The 15992-nt window shown below is 35.4% G+C and overlaps 4 protein-coding genes across 4 annotated transcripts; 3 read left to right on the forward strand and 1 right to left on the reverse strand.

The window, feature by feature from the left end:
* Nucleotides 1–703: 703 nt before the first annotated feature.
* Nucleotides 704–4836, reverse strand: LOC103329297 (dihydrolipoyllysine-residue succinyltransferase component of 2-oxoglutarate dehydrogenase complex 1, mitochondrial-like). The gene is made up of 15 exons (XM_008231744.2): nucleotides 4606–4836; nucleotides 4211–4272; nucleotides 3970–4047; nucleotides 3724–3784; nucleotides 3593–3617; nucleotides 3357–3427; nucleotides 3162–3236; nucleotides 2902–2957; nucleotides 2739–2783; nucleotides 2336–2608; nucleotides 2129–2223; nucleotides 1868–1958; nucleotides 1603–1713; nucleotides 1287–1481; nucleotides 704–1173 (listed from the first exon to the last, which is right to left on the reverse strand). The coding sequence occupies exons 2-15, from the start codon at nucleotides 4244–4246 to the stop codon at nucleotides 982–984; spliced, it is 1404 nt and encodes a 467-aa protein (XP_008229966.2). The 5' UTR covers nucleotides 4247–4272; nucleotides 4606–4836; the 3' UTR covers nucleotides 704–981.
* A 2066-nt stretch (nucleotides 4837–6902) lies between these two features.
* LOC103329298 (uncharacterized) lies at nucleotides 6903–9206 on the forward strand. Its single transcript, XM_008231745.3, has 3 exons — nucleotides 6903–7043; nucleotides 7692–8002; nucleotides 8667–9206. Exons 2-3 carry the CDS (start codon nucleotides 7720–7722, stop codon nucleotides 9047–9049), a joined length of 666 nt encoding a protein of 221 aa, XP_008229967.1. The 5' UTR covers nucleotides 6903–7043; nucleotides 7692–7719; the 3' UTR covers nucleotides 9050–9206.
* A 1705-nt stretch (nucleotides 9207–10911) lies between these two features.
* Nucleotides 10912–11787, forward strand: LOC103329357 (dirigent protein 22-like). The gene has a single exon (XM_008231818.3). It carries the CDS (start codon nucleotides 11057–11059, stop codon nucleotides 11588–11590), a length of 534 nt encoding a protein of 177 aa, XP_008230040.1. The 5' UTR covers nucleotides 10912–11056; the 3' UTR covers nucleotides 11591–11787.
* A 2957-nt stretch (nucleotides 11788–14744) lies between these two features.
* LOC103329299 (dirigent protein 22-like) lies at nucleotides 14745–15379 on the forward strand. Its single transcript, XM_008231746.2, has one exon. It carries the CDS (start codon nucleotides 14797–14799, stop codon nucleotides 15316–15318), a length of 522 nt encoding a protein of 173 aa, XP_008229968.2. The 5' UTR covers nucleotides 14745–14796; the 3' UTR covers nucleotides 15319–15379.
* The last annotated feature ends 613 nt before the right edge of the window (nucleotides 15380–15992 follow it).

Below are 15992 nucleotides of genomic sequence, written 5' to 3' on the forward strand. Positions count from 1 at the left end.
AAAGAAGGGAGGTGATTTTCCCACTCCTATTTTCTCCACTTAAACTCCCTTTTGTTTTTTAGTACTTTTTAATCAATTTTTGTTATTTCTTGTTCTCTCTTTCATATTCTACCCTTACCTTACAATTCCCTTTAATAAGAAAATATAGCATTATTTGGTTTTCGAAGTGTAAACATGTTAGCCCAAAAAATTTATTAACTATTAACTACAACAAAGATAAATAGTACTCACATACGTGGTAAAAAACACAAAGAATTTGGCTTACAAATACTTACATTTCTATCCATTTCTAAAATTTAATTTTGTTTTAGTTTTATTTTCTGTTAACTTTTCTTAATTTTAGTTATGAAAACCTTAATGTAGAGTAAAGGTATAATTAGAAAGAGAAAGAACAAAAAAGAACAATATTAATTAGAAAGTAAAAGGGAGTGTAAGTGGAGAAAAAAGAAGTGAGAAAATCAGCTCCCTAAAAGAATTTAGACTACTAATGAAATTTTGATATTTTGTACATCTCAAAATAAATCCAATCCAAATCCGCTTCCTAACATATATGAATTGATAGATGCAATCCGATAATCCAAATACGACATGAATTCGATAATCTAATTATACATAGATTCGAATTTAAGTTGAGGCATATCTGATCCGAATCCATTTACAGGTCTAATTATACATCAGTAAAATACGGACATACACCCTTGGGTTAATAAATGAACTTTTTATTAAAATCCCAGTCAACGAAGCCAAAGTAACTAACTGTGGCGCAAGAGAAATTATATTTTTGGATCATCGATCACCCTGTCCTGTAAAGTATTTCCAACTCTCCAATAATTAAAAAAACATGGGCAAACACACTTTGCCAACCTTATCGGCTTCGGAATGAACAGACACGGTGGATATATTGCGTTCTACCTTTAGTTCAAAAGGTGGATATATTGCGTTCTACATTTAGTTCAAAAACAGGATTCACCGGTCGCTCCTTTACACATCAAGGAGGAGTCTGCGAGGGTCTTCCACGACATCTTTTATACGGCGCAAGAAAAGAACAGCCTCTCTTCCATCAATGAGACGGTGATCGTATGTCAATGCAACGTACATCATTGGCCTTGGTACGACATTACCCCCAACGACCATGGGACGGTTCACTATTGAGTGCATACCCAAAATTGCCGACTGCGAAAGGAATAAGTAAATAAATAAATTATCTTGGCTGTAAGGTTCCGCTACGAAGGAAACTTGCCCTAAAAAAAAGAAAGAGAAAAAGAAAAGAAAGAGTAGGGCAATACCTGTGGAGGGTTGATGATTGGTGTGCTCAACAGGCTTCCATATACACCACCATTTGATATTGTGAATGTGCCTCCAGCCATTTCATCAATTGATATGGAACCATCAGCTGCCTTCTTAGCCAGAGTATTGATCTCCTTCTCTATCTCAGCAAAGTTCATACCACCTGCATTGCGGACAACTGGAACAACAAGGCCCTGGAATTAAAGAAATTTGACTGTGGTTAGTTCCCATGTGGTTATGCAATTCGTCTTGCCAAACAATGAATGGCAGAAAATTATCAACTGCAGTCTGTTAAAAAACAGAATACTAGCATACCTTTGGTGTCCCAACAGCAATGCTGATATCAATGTAATCTCTGTATATGATATCATCCCCATCAATGACAGCATTGACAATGGGTAAGTGCTCAAGTGCACTGACAGCAGCCTAAAACAAATTGGTAGAAAAGTTATGAATGAGACACGTGCACAGAAGGCTTAGTAATAAAAGATTTCCAATAATTTAATAGCACTTTGCACTTCTATTTTCATTTGGCAATTAATGACATTACTTTACACAACAACATGCTAAAGCAACATACTTTCACAAAGCCGGACATAAATCCCAATTTCACACCATGTTTTTCAACAAAAGCGTCTTTGTAGTCTGAACGGAGCTTCATCAAATTAGTCCTGCATTATACAGAATGTCAGTCGGCCAACAATGAGAGCAATTACATAATATTGTTATTTTATTAAAAAAAAAAAAAAAAAAACTCAACAGATGAGGGAGGGCTAACTCTGGCCACTTTGAAAGTAATGATACAGGGGGTAGCCACTATGGTTGAGGTATTTGAACTTACATGTCAACCTCGTTAAATGTGGTTAACAAAGCAAATGTATTCTGAGAATCTTTCAAGCGTGTTGCCACCCGCTTCCTAAGTCTTGTCATAGGAACCTATAGACGAGAAGACAAGTTTATACTTATTTAAATTCCTTTCTCATCCGATGAAGTTTAAAATTTAAAAAAAAAAACGTTTTCTTAGATAAACAAGGAAGTCTAAACTTACTCGTCTTTCCCTGTCCTTAGGAGGAAGCTGCGGTTCTGAAGCAACACGTTTAGGTGATGGTGGTGGAGAAGGTGCTCTAGGTTTGGGTTGTGCTGTTGTCCCCTTGACAGGGACAGGTTCTGCTTTGGGAACTTTCTTTTCTGCACTTTCCTTCTCTTTAGGAGGTTCTGGCTGAGCATCAGACGGGGCAACTTGTTCTATACCTTCACCTGATTTTGAAATGATTGCAATCTTGACGCCTGGCTCAACAGTCTCACCTTCCCTAGCCACAAACTACTAACAAGTACATGTTCAAGGTAAAAATTAAAGATCAGTATACTAAAACCAGAACAACTGATTGTAAGTAGTGATTATAGTGATAATCTTTCAAGGAATTTATAATGTGATGTTGCTAAAGTATTACCTTTTGAATGACACCAGCTTGAGGACTAACTACATCAATTGTCACCTAGTGGTAAATGAGAAATATACATATAAGTCAATACATCGATTTAGTGAAAACCCTTCTCAGTACTTAAGAATTTCTCTATTTACAAACAGGAAAAAAATTTGTTTTGAAAAACTACCTTATCAGTTTCAATTTGGGCTATAGGCTCGTCAATTGCAACTTTGTCACCGGGTTCTGCACAAGTATCATAAGCATGAGTCTCCAAGGAATTCAAATTATGTATACAGTATAATACACACACACACAAAGGTTCTCCACCTAAGGTATCATCAGAATGAGTCTCAAAAGTCGCTTCATGTGTATTAAATACACAGATAGAGATGAAAGAAAAAAGAACTCATGGGGTTAAAGTATCACAACACAGCTCCAGTAACATACTCTTTAGGAATGTTGCCAAAGTGCCATCGGTAATAGATTCACCCATGAAAGGAACAACAGCTTCTACCAAGTCTCCTGCATAATTTAACAGTTAAAAGTTAAAACATGTCTTATATATATAATATGGACTATACAGAACCAAAAAGCACGTAAAATGTTAAGACCATTAGATGATAATGGACAGTATCTATATACCACTGTCTGAGGAAAATGATCTATTTCTCAATCGGATAAAAGATTCTGTTTGATATAGTGAAGTAGCTTCCCTGCAACAAATAAATAATAGAACATCATTAGAAAAACAAAACTCAGAACAAAAATTGCACATGTAATTTGGTTCAGGCTAGGGCCAAAATTCTGATTCTCAATCTAGATTAAGGAAGTCAACTGCAGGAAGAGGGGGGAGTAAATTTAATATTAAAATAAAGAACCTGCTTGTCTTTGAAACATGATCGCCTGCAGAGTAGGAATTTGAACAAATCAATAACACCACCCCAAAGAAAAAATGAAAAGAAACACACAGGTAAAAGGAGCCCCAAAAACACAGGAATTTTACTCATACCTAAAAGAATGTGGTAGCTTGAGCTCTGAACACACTCAAATCCTTTCCCAATAAACAAAGCCTGTTGTAGGTTAAAAGCTATTAGGTGATTCTCCAAAAAAACTACATACGAATACTAATGTACAACGAAAATTTTCTACAAAATCAAGGAAATATGGTTATATGCAATGCCATCATTCAAATACCTTATCCCATTTTTATTTACAAAAATGAAAAAGAGCAACAGAAGCTCATTTTATTAAGTACCTCTTTTGGTACAGTCCGATAACAGCTCTGTGTGGACGCTCCATGCCTAACCTTCCACGCTTGTCCCAACACCTGAGACTGTGCATTGAAACATGCATAATCAAATACCAAACTAGAACATAACCTTCAAGTATTGAAACACAGAACAAAGAAAAAAGTGAAACTAGAACTACACAAAGCAAGCACATTTGGAGCAAAATATAGCAATTGATGGCAAAATGACGACAGTTCGATTGCATACCGAAGCTACTTTACGGCGAATAGTCCCCCAAATCATTGTTCTTCAATTCTTCAGAACCCGACCTGAAAGATTCCAATTTTTGACAAATCAGCACCAGGTAACTGAAATCGCAACTGTATTTCAATAAAATAAAATAAATGCTTGGATTAAGCTATGAGACTAAATCTTTGAGCAGGTAAATAATGGGTTGAAATGGAAGACTGAGATTGAGATTGAAATTCAACGATGTCATATGAACACGATCATCTAAACCTAAAAATCCAAACTTTTTGGAAGAATTATAACAAATTCATCGACATATTTGAAGAAAAGAAATGACATAAATAATACTCCGTCCAAAATCATACATCTTTTTTCATCTATATACAATGATTGAGGAGAAGAGTAACTGTTACCTGGTAGCTGAGAGCGAAGTAGGGATCCAAATGCTAAAAATACAGAGACAAAAAAGAAGAAGAAGAAGAAGAAGAATGGAGAGGAAGGAAAGTAAAAATTCCAAACGGAGAATGGTATGCGCTTCTAGCGGCTTTCACGCCGACCATCTAACGTGCGTTTCCATCCTTCTATTTTTCCTTTTTCTTTTTCTTTTTCTTTGGCTTATGCTTAACAACAATAAAATAAAATCCACTAATAAAATGTTACTATACTATTTGCTACTGACAGTAACACCACTATTCTTCTTGTTTATATATATATATATATATATATATTTATATAAGTTATAGTTTAAATGATTCTAAATTATAGGATTGAAGGGTTTACTAGTTGGCCTAACCCACTTGGTAAGGCTCGTTCAAAATTGCTTCTCTTGAAAGTACTTATGCTCATATCATATGCAATTATAGCAAAAGAATTTTTATTATAACAATGTTGAAATTTTTATATGAAATTCAAGTGCATCTTGAAAAAGTACTTAGGAATGGTTATTGAAAAAGCACATATTACAGGTGCTTCTCTAAAAATTGCTTCTATAACTTATAAACACTTCTAAATTTTTTTATCAAACGCTATAAGAAGAGTTTTTTCATATCAGAAATTGTTTTTATCTCTTCCATAAACACTCCCAAACATACTCTTAATCTTTATAAGATTTAATCCTTTATGTCCAAAAAATTTATCACTCATGAATTTAAAATATTTTAATAAATAAATAAACTTTTGAGTTAGTGGATGAATGGTAGCATAATAGGTCTAACCTATATTCAGATTTTATATAAAGAGAAATCCATATTCTTTTTATTCAAGGGAAGGGAAGGGAAGGCAAAAGTTGAACTTATGCTATGAATGTAGAATGTAGATGTTGAAGCCCTCACATATAATTTATACTAGCCCTTGGCACATGCTCATCCTTATGTGCCAATTAGTTTTATTTTTTATTTTTTATTTTATTTTTAGAATTAAGAAAAGATAACATTGGTAATTATGTTTCATAAAAGTAAGAACTATTATCTAATTTTGTTTTTTATTTTAATGGTTTTAATATGGAAAAAAGTGAATTTATCCATGTTAACATGGGTAGTTATCCTCATTTAATTAATAATTTCAATTATTAATGCTTGAATTAACCAATGCTATTTTTTAGTATTTGAATATTTCATCATTCTCTGCCTTTTGCTTTATCTATATTTATCTATATACTAGGTCACACATGTGCCAATTGATTTTCTTTTTTTCTTTTTATTTTATTTTTAAAATTAAGAAAAGATATAATGGGTAATTATATTCCATAAAAGTAGGCATTTTAACCTATTATATGATATTATTTTTAATATTAAAAAATGTGAATATACCATATTATCCTTATTTAATTAATAATTTCAACTTTTAATGTTTACATTCAAAATACCAGAAAATATCATTGGTTAATGCAAACATTAAGAATTGAAATGATTAATTAAATGAGGATAATATGGTAAATTCATATTTTTTTTAATATTTAAAAAAATTAAAATTAAAAACAAAATCAGATAATAGGTCATACTTTTATGGAATATAATTACCCATGATATTTTTTCTTAATTTTTAAAATAAAAAAAAAAGAAAAAAAGAAAACCAATTGGCATATGCGCCAAGGGGCTAGGATATATAGATAGATAATAAGGAAATATATTGTTAAAAAAAACAAATATACAAACAAATATTATGTATTTTAATAATAATAATAATAAAAAAGCTTATCATGCTTCGTATGGAAAATTTACAATAAAAATGTTAAGTATACAACCAACCAGCTAAAAATGGTATTAAGAAGTATTTCTCTTCATGATTTCTCAAATTTGAAGCTCACTCTCAAAATAAATTTTCAATTCAGAATTCAAGTACTATTATCTAAAAAGAAAACCTAGCTTTATTTATTTGGGAGATTTTATATTAAGGATTGGTGACATACTTCTAATTTTGGTCGTTAGATTGCATTCATTAAATGTGTTGGTAGTCTTGTAAATGCAATTCAACGGCTAAAATTAAAAGTATGTAATCAATCTTTAATTTAAATACTTATTGAAAAATATCCCTTATTTATTATGAACAATATACCTAGATTTTAAAAGAAAAAAGAAAACGAACATCGCCTATATTTTGAACCAAACAAAAAATAAAGGTTCATTGAATTGAATTGAACCAAACACCGCCACCTGTTCATTTCTTGATTGGGGCGGTTCATTTTCTTCTTTAAATGTCATTTGTTCTCTCTCTCTCTCTCTCTCTCTCTCCACTCTAGCTGCCCTTCAAGAAGACCTAGACTCCACCCCTGCTAACACTCTCACACCCACTCTCAACTGCACTGCCTCTTTGTTTCACATTTTCTCTCCCAAAGTTTGGGCTTCACTTCTTGGTAAGGGTTAGCAATTTTTATTTTATTTTATAAATGTTTCATATGTTGCTTTCCTTGATCTTGATTTATGATCTGTGATGTTTGATTGTGTTTTTCTTGATATTTGAATCCATTTATTTTGTTTAATTTTCTTTCTTGATCCATGCTGTTGTGTAAATTTTCTATTTTGATTTCATTTAAGTGATTATTTAGAAAAATTTATCCAAAGAGTTGAGAAACGCAACGTTCTTTGCTCGTATTTCGTGAAATTCTCTCTATATATAGCTCTCTGTTTCTATGCTTGAGTTGAAATCTGAAGACCGAAGGGTAAGATGCGATAAATTCATGTTATCAAAACCACAAATTTATGCAAAATGGTAGATCTTTCGGAATGACGTCATCTAGTTTGCAATCTGTTTATATTGAGATGCTTCAACTTTTGTACTAATATATTATGATATTTGGAAACAAACTTAATGAGTTGGTTCAATGCTTCGGTATTGTTATTTTTATTGAACAGAGTGCTTATCTAAGTTACCTTCTGTTCTCATTCTTACTCCTTGTTCGTATTATTACATTCGTGGCTTACTGATAACAAGCACTAAAGCACCTCAATCTGTTCAATGAAACAAACAGATTTTTTTACTAAAAGTACCTCAATTTGTTCAGTGTTTCAGCTCTAGAGTTTGGAGTGAAGATGTTGCAGCTGCTATACGGAGTCATTTTCGGGGAAATGTTCCTGATTTTGACCTTGTTGTTTAAGAGCCCTCTGAGGAAGCTAGTGATCCTGGCCTTGGATAAGATGAAGCGAGGGAAGGGCCCAGTGATGGTGAAGACAGTCGCTGGGACTGTATTTGTTGTTCTCCTGGCTGGCGTCTACACTCTGGTTGACATCAAGAACCGAACCATTGAGTCTGGTATGCTCAACCCTACGGACGAGGTTCTCATGTCCGTGAAAATGCTTGAAATTTCTCTCATGGGTATTTTTCTTAAACTTTTAAGATTAGTTTTCAAAAACTGGAATCTGGCTTATATATTGCGAATCTAGGTTTTCATCTTCTTCTTCTTCTGTTTTTTAGTTATTGGAATCAGGTGTACTTGTTATGAGTTCTTTAACTGTTAAGTGTATATCATGTGACGAGTTGGTGCTCTCTTGATGGTTGAGCTCGTATTTCATGAAACTGGGAAGAAATGGATTGATTATTCATATGCAGAGTTCATAGCTAGCATATGAAGCATCTGATCTGCTTTGCCCTTAGTGTTTGACTTTCATCAGCTTGAGCATGAAACATATTGGTTCAACCAGTTATGAAGTTGAGTTGGCTCTCAAACAGCAGAAGTTTTGGTTGCTTGTTTGCCAATATTGTTCAACATTATAGATTTGCTTCTTCTAACTTTATGAACTGTCTTCCCCTCCTTTTTGTTAGGCAAACTTTTGGTTATCTGACGCAATGGCTATTAAGATATCTTAATGGCCCCCACATCAGATTACCAAAGTTTTTGCTCATGTTATTTATAATCTGAGTGATTTCTGTTTAGGGTAATGGTATATTAGCTATCATACTGCTCATTGTATTTTATTTTATTATTTGTTTGATAGCCATTCATATCCTTCAAAACTGACTTCAATCTTATCAAATGCAGGGTTTTTTCTGTTTCTTTCACTGATGTTAGATAGATTGCACCATTACATAAGAGAACTTCGATTCCTCAGGAAGGCCATGGATGCTGCAAAAAAACAAAGCCAAAGTATTCAAGAGGAGAAAAATGGAAGTTCAGAGCAACTTAAGACCTTGGCACAAGAGAATGACACATTGAGGACAAAGATCAAGAATCTGGAATCTGAATATGAGACAAAAGCAAAGAAAGCAAAGGCGGCGGGAAGTGAGGTGGAGGCACTAAGAAAGCAATCTGAAGGACTCCTTATGGAATATGACCGCTTGCTGGCAGACAACCAAAACCTCCGGAGCCAGTTAACATCGATTGAGCAAAGCACATCCCACTCTGATGACAAAAAGAACACATAAGGGAGTGGTTACTTGGTAAAAATTCAGTTATCTTTGTCAATATCTAGCTCTATGAGGGTACTTTAGTTCTTGGATTGAAACTGAAAAGAATATGACTGCAGTTATGAAATGGGACCAATACTTATATATAGTGAAATGATGCAAGAATTTTGTTAAATTTTTGGTTCTCTTAGATAAAGATTGCCTTGTGATATGCGTTTTAAATAGGCGACATGCTATTATCATCCGCATAATCTTCCAGGTGGGTGACTGGATGGGGCAGAGCATAAACTCAAACTATATTTTCAGAACTCAACCTGTGAAACCGCTGAAGTAGGCGGATTCTATGGGCAAAATCCCAAAGTCCAGACCCACTGGCTGTATTGAAACCAACCCGGTAACTTCCCAAACCAATATGCAGTTACTTTTATTTTTCAGACTGTCTCCAGAAGCCTTGCCCTACATTATCTTTTTACAAATTTATAAATAAACCCAATCCTAGACATGTATTTATAAAAAAACTCAAGAACTATTTAAACATAGAAACACACCCAAAATCAACCCCAAAGTCAACAATTATATATTTTTTGGGTGTGTTTATAAATGAGTTTTGAGTGTGTGTAATGATGAGTTTTGGGTGTGTTTATAAAGTGTTTTGGGTATTAGGTTTTTTTATAATTTCAGCTCCCATTTTGGGTGTTTTAGTGAGACTCCCTTATCTTTTTGCCTCCGACATTTTTACAGACTTTCATCCCTCATTGTAGCGAGAAAAACTTGCATACACCTGGGTATATATAATATACCTCTCTCTTCCTCGGTATACACTCTCCGGGACAGCTTAAGTATTCCCCCATCCTAGCAGTCTGACTCGCTGAAGTGAGTTTCTGTCATGTTAGCTATTACTGCTAGCTAGACTCAAGGCCAGTTTGGCTACTGTGCTTCGCTGTCAGATTTGCAAACTTTTTCTTACAGTAATTTTTAACAATAAGTGATTTTATTATAGTTTACTAAACTGGTTGGGTTTCCTTTTTTTAAAAAAAAAAATCACTTATCACCCCAAATAAGCAATACCAAACGGGCACTGGGGGGTGGTGTTGGTGTGTATTCAATTGGGATTTTAAGTTCACTTCACCTGATTAATTTATGGGCCCTTAATTTATACATGCTTGCGTTGAATGAACAATGCATCCATGACTGACTACCTGTTAAATTATGCACTGTTGAACTTGAAAGTTGACTATGATGCAAGTGGGATTCATGATTCAAAAGTCAGGTAGGCGAAACTTACTTTAAAAACTCGACGGTACGAGTGAATTTCATTCATAAAAATAAAAAGATACACCTAGTAGGGGAGGACGTAATGAGCTTTACTCTCAAATATGCATCTCTATACAAATAAAAGCTTAACCAAAAAAAACTAAAAAAACAAATTAATGCAATGCAATACAAAACTAAACTATATATTTAAATCTAAAACTAAATTAAACTATTAAAAAACTTAAGATGCATATATTTATTTTAGGAAAAAGCCAATTGAAGAAGATAATTAAAGATGAGAGAAGAAGAATACTTGTTGTGCTAAGAGAGAATGTCTAGACTCAAGAAGAAGCTGCAAAGGAAAATGATTTGGGACTATCAGGAACTGGCTGCTTACTTATATTGCTTTTTTTTTTTTTTTAAGGTTTGACTGGGCCATATAACATATGTTTTTTTTTTTTTAATCAGGCATGAGTTCACACCATCAAATTGGTTGGGTAGGAATAACTTTGCTTACACATAGGTTCTTTTTTTTTCGGTGAAAAAATTTGGGGTTGGCAGCTGCCTACCCTGCCCTTACTGTAGGACAGCCATATGGGACTCAATTTGTCAATTAATCAGGCACCTACTTTTATCTTTTTGATCACATTATAACACATTATAAATAGAAGCCATAACCCCGACTGAGAAACTCACAAAGCAGTTCATCTTACAAGCTCTTCATCTCCCTAGCCTACTTCTTGGTTGCCCAACTAGCTGCCATATCCACCAATGACATTAAACTTCATACCAAAGCTACTTTTAGTTCTGGCATTTGCTGCTTTTTCAGCCGGAGCTAGAAGAAGTGAGCTCGAACTCAAAGAAACCCATCTGTCCTTGTTCTTCCATGACATAGCCGCCGGTTCAAATTTCACACTAATTCCAGTTGCCGGTATCGCGGGCAAGCTCTGGACCTTCGATCAGTTTGGAACAGCTTTTGTGACAGACGATCCTCTAACCGAGACCCCTGATCGAAACGCACCCATAGTTGGGAGAGGCCAAGGCATTTATGTGACGTCAGGGCTGGATGGACGTAACACCCATGTCTTGATATCCATTGTGTTCACCAACAAGAAGTACAATGGCAGCACACTGGAGATACAAGGAACCAGCAAGCAGTTCGAGAAAGTCAGAGAGGTTTCAGTGGTGTCCGGTACCGGACAGTTTCGGTTCGCCAGGGGATACGCGACGTTCGAGACGTATCTTTGGGATCCGGCAACTTTCTACTCCGTGGAGAGGTGCAACGTTACAGTGCAACACTACTAGAAGATGATGTTTGTTTGTAGGTTTAGAAAATGGGGTAAATAATCAACAGATATGGAGCTGTTCATGTTTGTATGGATGCTCTGGTGGTGATTTATAATTTGCAGATTGTAGGTCTCTGACTCTTTGTTTACCTGTAATCCCCCACATGAATTTGGATTCGAATAAAATTGCTTGAACTTGTGTTTTTTCCTGTCAAATGAGAAGGATATCATAGAGAGGGTGACGATTTTGACACTGACAGTGACATCTAGTTCCTCGTTTCCAATCCTTACGTGTTTTTGGTGAGGGTTAATAAGTCGAATAAACTAGTCGGTTCAAACCCTAGTTTGAAACTACTCGAGTCTTAAAAAAAATAAGTTTGGTCGTTTCGTTTACAAGAGAAAAATAGTTTGGTCAAATTAGTGTTACTTGAGAAAACCTGAAAAAATAGAGGCAGCCCTAAAGTTGTCTTTGAACTGTAGCATCAAGTAAGTACAAGGGGAGTAGTGCCAAAAGTTATAACTGCTGGTCTACACCGGAACTCAGCCACCGTTGACCGCAGCCAAGGCTTTTTCTTTGACAGCTAGGCTAGACGGTCGCAACATATCTGTGAAAGCAAAAATTACTCATCAAGATATTATTCATTAGCATCTTAAACTTGGAGAAGTGACAATCAAGAGACATGTTTTCCTATCATCTGTCCATCATCACAAACATGTACAAACTCAATATTTGAAAATAAGGTGGACTAGATTTACTTTACACATAAACCTATTGAAAGATAGAAAACTCTACGGTACAAGTGAATTTCATTGATAAGAAGTTCCAAATTTCTAATTAAAAAAAATTAAACTTATGTAAAACATAGAAAAATTGAAGTATGAATTTTAAGGTCAATTATAGCAATTACACATAAACTTCTCCTTAAATGAGAAAATTGAAAGTTTAATCCATTACAAAAGAAGAAGAAAAAATTTGAACCATTTTAGTGCATCCAGCCATTCAAGCCAACTTGGAAAATAAAATTGAAAAGAAGGTATTCAAGCCAAGGTAATGGATTTTCTGAGGGAATGAAATGGGTGTTTTCTGAAAAAGGGTATGTGTCACATGTGTGAGGTTAGTTTATGTTTTTCTTTCTATCAGACGTGTGGGGTTAGTTAACTAAAGAAAAAAATATGAGATTTTCTGTGGGTGGGATGGGGGTGGTGTGTGTCCGTGTGGGTTGTAAAAAATAAAGTCATCTAGGCTACCTATTAACTTTGGTTGGCTATAAAAAATCGAGTCACCTAGTACGTAGGACCATCCCTGATCACACATAAATGAAATCATGGGATTAGTGGGACTTGATGGCCAAGGCCTACCAAGGCAAACATGTCCTATGCTCAGATCAAGGGCTAGCATGTTCATGCCATATCGCAAAGCCCACATGATCACCCACATGGAACATGGAGCCCAAAACTCGAAGGGAAAAATCAGGTAACAATACTATTCTAACTCTCCTGCAATTATCTTAAACTCCTACGAACTCGAGCAAGTGTTTTCTTGCAGGTACCCTCTTCCTCCCTTATTGATAGCAATCAAAACGGTGTTCGACTTCTCAACATTAACTACAAGATTACTTGTTGGATGACCCGAAATTTTCCGCTCCAATAGTGGCCTTATCGATTGTGTGCACTAACAACAAGTGCAATTGCAGCACACTTGAGCTACAAGGAAACAGTAAGAGTTGGAGCCAGTTAGAGAGGGTTGCAGTGGTATCAGGTACTGAGAAATTTGCTACGCTTGAGAAGTATTTCTTAGACAATCCAATTGGCTACTCAGTTGTAGAATGGAACGTCACAGTGCAACATTATATTAGAAGATCATGTCTATGATCCTTGGTTGGAAAGATATGGCAAAATTAATAAATGATTAGTTGCAGTTCTTGTTCTTGTAATTTGCTGGTCAACCTTTGAGATACCAATATAGGGGCATAATTTAATTGATGCATTTTTGTGTCACTTGCTTGTGAGTTGGGAAGTATTCAAACTAGATGTATGCATTTGTCCAGCCTCGTAATTTATAGTTTTAGCAGGATGTGTAAACTGCAGTATGTGTGACTGTCATCAAATTTAGTTAGTCAAATTCCAACGTTGATATGCTCACCAAATATGAGACAGAATGCTCGATGTGGTAGCATCGACTTTTGTAACGACAAAGACTAATAAGCCTGTCAGTCCATATAGTTGTCCCTGCACCAGTAGAAGATTCAGCAGCATAGACTCCATTTTAGTTCATTAGTCATGTCCTGCCCATTATATATAGTTTCTTTTTATTTTGTTGACCAAAACATTCCTTTATTGCAACCCCCTTTGATTTCAGGGATTTTTCCCTGGAACCAACTCCTTTGGCTAATAAATCGGGCGACTTTTCAACAATTTTATGATGACTTTTGATTCTCCTCAGTTCTTTTGGACTGGCTTTTAAAATCCTTTATGTTAATGAGGTAGAGTTGCTAAATCTAGATGGATCTTTCACATTGAGTGTTGTGAGATCATGTGAGATACTGGAGGTGTTGTGGCCTTCGTTGCCCAAGTGGATGTTGAGCGGTAAGGCCCTTTCACTTTTGGTGCTTATGGTTGCTTGTTCATGCAGAATCAATTGTTCTCATGGTCTCTCTGGAGCACTGATGCTGTAAGGAGTCTTCTTGATCCTCTATCTGTCAACTCTGAGTGAGCAGAGCTTGAATTTGTAATAGTTATTACTCAAAATGTCTTGTTGTATTTATTTTTCCTAATTTATTGTATGCAAGAACCTCCATTTGGGATGTGTTCTTCTTTGTATTTACCCTTTTATTAATGAAATTTTGCTTGTTCTAAAAAAACAAAAAAAAAACCACCACACAATCCACACACACTACAAAGTCAATAGAGTGCAAGAGTTATATGTAGTCATAAACATATTATAAGCCCAAAAGGAAACATAATCTGAGAGGAGATTAAAGATTCTATACGGCACATGACTTAATTATGTTGATATCCAGTACAAACCTCAAAGCTAAAACTTGTAATTATGGTTTTAGTGCTCCATAGTCCATATGCATGGTTGACTAAGAATCAATTATTTCTCTGTGTTCATATTATAAATGGAAACCAATACCCTCTCTCAAAATCACAACCCTATCCCAAAAGCACCTTATCTTCCAATAGCCTAGTTCTTGGTTTCAGAAGCTTCTTGTTTATCTAGCAATGGCATCAAACTTCATACCAAACCTCAGCGACTTCTCCTTTTCACTACTATTGGTTCTAGCCATGGCGCCATTTTTAGGCCAATCCAGTGAGCTCAAAGAAACCCAATTGGTCTTGTACTTCCAAGACAATGTCTCTGCTGGTCCAAATGCCACAAGCTTACCAGTTGCAGGTATTGCAGGCAAGCTTTGGACCTTCACTCAATTTGGGGCAACCGCAGGCCCGGAACCAAACTCCGCCTCCATAGGCTGGGCCCAAGGCATAACTGTGGCAGGAGCCCTGAATGGACGCAATGCCCTTGTCTTGGCGTCACTTGTGTTCACAAACCAGGAGTACAATGGCAGCACACTAGAGCTACAAGGAAACAGCAAGCAATTTGATCAAGTTAGAGAGGTGGCAGTAGTATCTGGTACCGGAAAGTTTCGATTCGCTAGGGGATACGCTACGTTTGAAACATATTTGGTGGACCCTGCCACTTCCTACTCCGTCGAGCGATGCAACGTCACGGTGCAACATTACTAGAATATCAAAGTTTAAATAATATACAAATTTATAAATAATAAGCATGTTTTCCATTGTACGATGGCCTAATATTTATCAATAAAATACCCTAATTTTGTTGTGTACCAAAAAAATTGTACAATGTCTAAATGGCGGGTCCAAACATCCAAAAAGATATTCATGTTAATTGAAAATATGACAAGAGGTTATAAGTTAAGTGCATAAAAACAGTTAGCCTTGTATGCGAGATACTTTTTTTTGAATTCTCTTGCACTAATATGGCTGACATAAAAAGGAAAAAAGTTATTTACACTAACATACCCAGAGTTTTCAAGTGCTTTCACAAACTTCCCGAAATTTCAAAAATTACACGAACAATTTATGAAGTTTCAAATTGTTTTCACAAAATCACTTCATTGGAATTTTGTGAAAAAATGGAAAACCGCAAGAGGGTAAATAACTCAAAAAAAAAAAAAAAAAGTTAATTGAAAATACCAAGATATACAGAGTACCGAAACGAACCACCAAACGGCCCAAACGGGCGCCAACACACCACAGAGTCGGTGCGATTTAAATCTTTCCTAAATTGAATTTCGTATTTCTTTGTTTGGGTCGTCCTTTTAATTCTAGGGTTTTGGCCGTTTGGCGCTAAAAGTTAAAGGGATGTTCCAGCTGCTGCTTTGCGCGGCGATCTT

Source organism: Prunus mume, linkage group LG4 (assembly GCF_029339155.1).
Source record: "Prunus mume cultivar Tortuosa linkage group LG4, ASM2933915v1, whole genome shotgun sequence".
Lineage (NCBI taxonomy): Eukaryota > Viridiplantae > Streptophyta > Magnoliopsida > Rosales > Rosaceae > Prunus > Prunus mume.